Source organism: Capricornis sumatraensis, chromosome 20, assembly GCF_032405125.1.
Source record: "Capricornis sumatraensis isolate serow.1 chromosome 20, serow.2, whole genome shotgun sequence".
Taxonomy (NCBI): domain Eukaryota; kingdom Metazoa; phylum Chordata; class Mammalia; order Artiodactyla; family Bovidae; genus Capricornis; species Capricornis sumatraensis.
Window position 1 is genome coordinate 67,821,504 of NC_091088.1, and position 3,497 is coordinate 67,825,000.

The following is a 3,497-nucleotide window of genomic DNA, read 5'->3' on the forward strand; positions in this document are numbered from 1 at the left end:
CGTGGGGTATCTCTTCACGGCTGCTTCAGCAAAGCACAGCCACTGCTCCTTACCTTGGACGAGGGGTATCTTCTTACCGCCGCCGTTCCTGACCTTCAACGTGGGGTAGCTCCTCTAGGCCCTCCTGCGCCTGCGCAGCCACCCCTCCTCGGGATGCTCCTCCCAGCTGCCGCCCCTGGCCTCGGGCTCAGGGTGGCTCCTCAGGGCCACCACCCCTGGCCTTGGGCGCGAGGTGTCTCATCCCAGCTGCCGCTCTTGGCCTGCGGCGCGAGGTGGCTTCTCCCGGCCGCCCCTGACCTCGGACGTGGGGTGACTCCTCCCGGCCACTCCTGACATCAGACGCAGGGTAGCTCCTCTCGGCTGCCGCCCCTAACCTCAGACGCAGGGTAGCTCCTCTCGCCCATTTCCGCACCATCGCAGCCTGGCACTCTAGGCCGCTGCCCCTGACCTCAGACCTGGGGTAGCTCCTCTCGCCTGCGCCCCGCACAGCCGCCTGCGCTTAGTGCGCCGGTTCTCGCCGTCAGGCTCCTCTGTCCATGGGATTCTCCAGGCAAGAATACTGGATACTGGAGTGGGTTGCCATGCCCTCCTCCAGGGGATCTTTCCAACCCAGGGCTCAAACTCAGGTCTCCAGCATTGCAAGTGGTTTCTTTACCTTCTGAGCCACCAGGGAAAAGCAAAAAAAAGTATTGAAAAGTGTAAAAATGTAACATGTATGGTACAAAACTGGTGACTTGCCAGATTTGACCTGTGGGTTCTAATTTATTGACCCCTGCTCTAGACAACAAACTCTTCAACAAGAGGGATGGTTTTAGGCTCTTTCCTGTGCCCCTACAAATAGTCAATTTGCAAAATAAAGCACCAATCATACAGATACAATGAGAGTGAGTGTATTTATATCTGAGGACTTATCTGAACTGGAAACCTGGTTTCAAAGTTATTTCCATGGACCTTCAGTTAATTGGCACCCAGTAGCCTCTAAGTGGAGACTTTTAGAGAAAAGGTAAAAAAACTATCAGAATTTCCTATCACTCACTCAAGACTCCTGATAGATTCCTTAAAAGCCAGTGTTCAGTCCTTTCTCATTCCTTTATATAGATTCAAAATTTCATCTGGTATATTTTTTTCCTTTGCTTAAAAACTTCCTTTAGTATTTCTTACAGTAGGTTATGAACATTCTCAGCTTTTGTTTTCAGAAGGCTGTAACATAAAACCTGGTACCCAGGAGGATTTAAGTACACTTACTTAATTATTCCCCTTCATGGATCACAGCGTTGTCATGGCAAAAGAAAATCAACCCTGAATATTCACTGGCAGGACTGATGCTGAAGCTGAAGTTCCAATACTTTGGCCACCTGATGGGAGGAGCCGACTCAATGGAAAAGACTGTGATACTGGGAATGATTGAGGGCAGGAGGAGAAGGGGACGACAGAGGATGAGATGGTTGGATGGCATCACCGACTCAATGGACATGAATCTGAGAAAACTTCGGAAGACAGTGAAGGACAGGGGAGTCTGGTGTGCTGCAGTCCACGGGGTTGCCAAGAGTCAGACATGATAGAAACTAAACAACATTTAATTAATGAATAATGAAAACTTACAAAATATTACCCCGTCACTCTTCTGATGACTTCAGAGGGTCTCAGGGACTCCTGGGCAATTAGAGACTCTGGGACTGACTGGCACATGTTGCTGAGGTCTCCAGATTTCTGGGTGTGTGTGTGGGGGCAGCAGGACCTTCCGAGGAATGTGGGCTCCCTCAACCAGGCTGTCAGGTTTGGAGCCTCAGTTCTAGAGGAGGGAGCTACCAGCAGTAGCTGTGAGTTCTGCCGCCCAGATGAAGTGCTGGCCCTGGTGCCTGGCTTATCTGAAGGCCAGCGTCACATACTCGCTGCTCTGGGTCTGTCTGGGCACCCAGGAGGGGGCCCCAGCTGTCCCCTGGTGGGGGACATGGCAGGTCACCTGGGAATAGGTGACCTCCTGAGGGTCTGCAGCTTCAGAAGCCTGAGGAAGGAAGGGAGAATATGAGACGGGGGTGCGACACGGGGATCCAAGGGACAGTCTAGGGGAGGAAGCCCCTACCTGTCCATTCGCCCGGCCAGCTGCCTCTGGCTGTCTCTCTTTCCTTGCAGCATCTAGAGGGAAGGGGGAGGTTGTTGTGGACCGTGTATCTGTGTCCCCCCCTCCCCTTCCCCCCAGATTCATCTGCTGCAGTGGGGACCTGCACGTGATGCTGTTTGGAGATGGTGCCCCTGGGAGAAACTGAGGTTTTGCTGGGGTCCTGAGGGTGGGATTCTCATGTTCAGCCAGAGCTCTAGCTCGCTCTCTCTGCCAGGAGAGGTGACCATCTGCAAGAGAATCCTCACCGGGAGCTGAATCCTAGCACCTACATCTCAGACCTCCCAGCCTCCAGAATTGTCAGAAATGAATGCTGGATGTTTGAAGCACCTGGTCTATGGTGTTCTGTTACAGCAGCTCGAACAGACAAAGAGAGGGTCATTTCTTAAAAAACTGAAGTAATGTTGAATATACAATATAAGTTACAGGTATACAGTATAATGATTTACAGTTTTAAAAGGTTAAACTCCATTTATAGTTATTATAAAATATTGCTATATTCCCCGTTTTGTTGTTGGGGCATTTGGGATCTTTTTTTTTCCCCTAGTTGTGGCATGCGGGATCTAGTTCCTTGACCAGGGATCAAACCTGTGCTCCTGCATTGGGAATGTGGCGTCTTAGCCACTGGACCACCAGAGAAGTCCCATCCTTGTAGATTATTTTATACCTACTAGTTTGTACCTCTTAATCCCCTACCCCTTAACTGCCCTCCCCTCCCCATTAGTCACTGCTAGTTTTCTCTCTGTGTCTGTAATTTTAGCAGACAACATTATAGCCTCAATATTTCTCTTTGCCACTAGAGGTGTTTCCTAAACATATTTTAAATGGCCACGTTAGTTGTAGCAACGTGTATGGTTTATATGCTCTGTTTTATGACACTGTTTTGGTATATGGGTTATTGTTTTATGTTTTATATATTGTTTTATGACATTGTTTTGTAATATTGTAAATAATGCCATGGTGACTATGTTTGTGAATCCGTGTATCCTTCCACCAGCAGCTTAAGCGAGTGTTTACATCTCATCTTTCCCGATTGAACTTTCTCATTTTTTCATCTTTGATAATGAAAAATGACACAGCAAAAACAACAACAACAATCTCGTGAACAAAACAAAGAGAGGGTCATGTTTTCGGGAGGGTGGCTGTAGATTCCCCCCAGCCCTGACTTCTGGAAGGCAGTTAATCACAATCACAGCGTGAACCAGCAAAACAGCCCTCCCCTCATTGCTTCTGGACCCCTCAGCCCCTCCCCCTCCCCCAGCAAATGCCCCGCCGCGTTTCCCCAGTGGGATTTGCGTCCCAGGGATCTCTACACAGGCTTCCCCTCCTGCTCTCAAGGACCTACCGCTTTTGGCTTTGCGCAGACAGTAGAGGATAA

The 3,497-nt window shown here is 49.6% G+C and overlaps 1 protein-coding gene across 1 annotated transcript in view; it reads right to left on the reverse strand.

Annotated features, from left to right (window-relative positions):
• Positions 1-1,757: 1,757 nt before the first annotated feature.
• LOC138096951 (leukocyte immunoglobulin-like receptor subfamily A member 6) overlaps positions 1,758-3,497 on the reverse strand; it is a 16,226-nt gene continuing 14,486 nt past the window's right edge. The window contains exons 13-15 of the mRNA XM_068993180.1: positions 3,465-3,497; positions 2,084-2,136; positions 1,758-2,005 (exon numbers count right to left, since the gene is read on the reverse strand). The exon at positions 3,465-3,497 is cut by the window's right edge and continues 99 nt beyond it. Of these exons, the coding sequence (XP_068849281.1) occupies positions 1,865-2,005; positions 2,084-2,136; positions 3,465-3,497 (227 nt within the window). The 3' untranslated portion in view covers positions 1,758-1,864. The remainder of the gene's footprint in view (positions 2,006-2,083; positions 2,137-3,464) is intronic.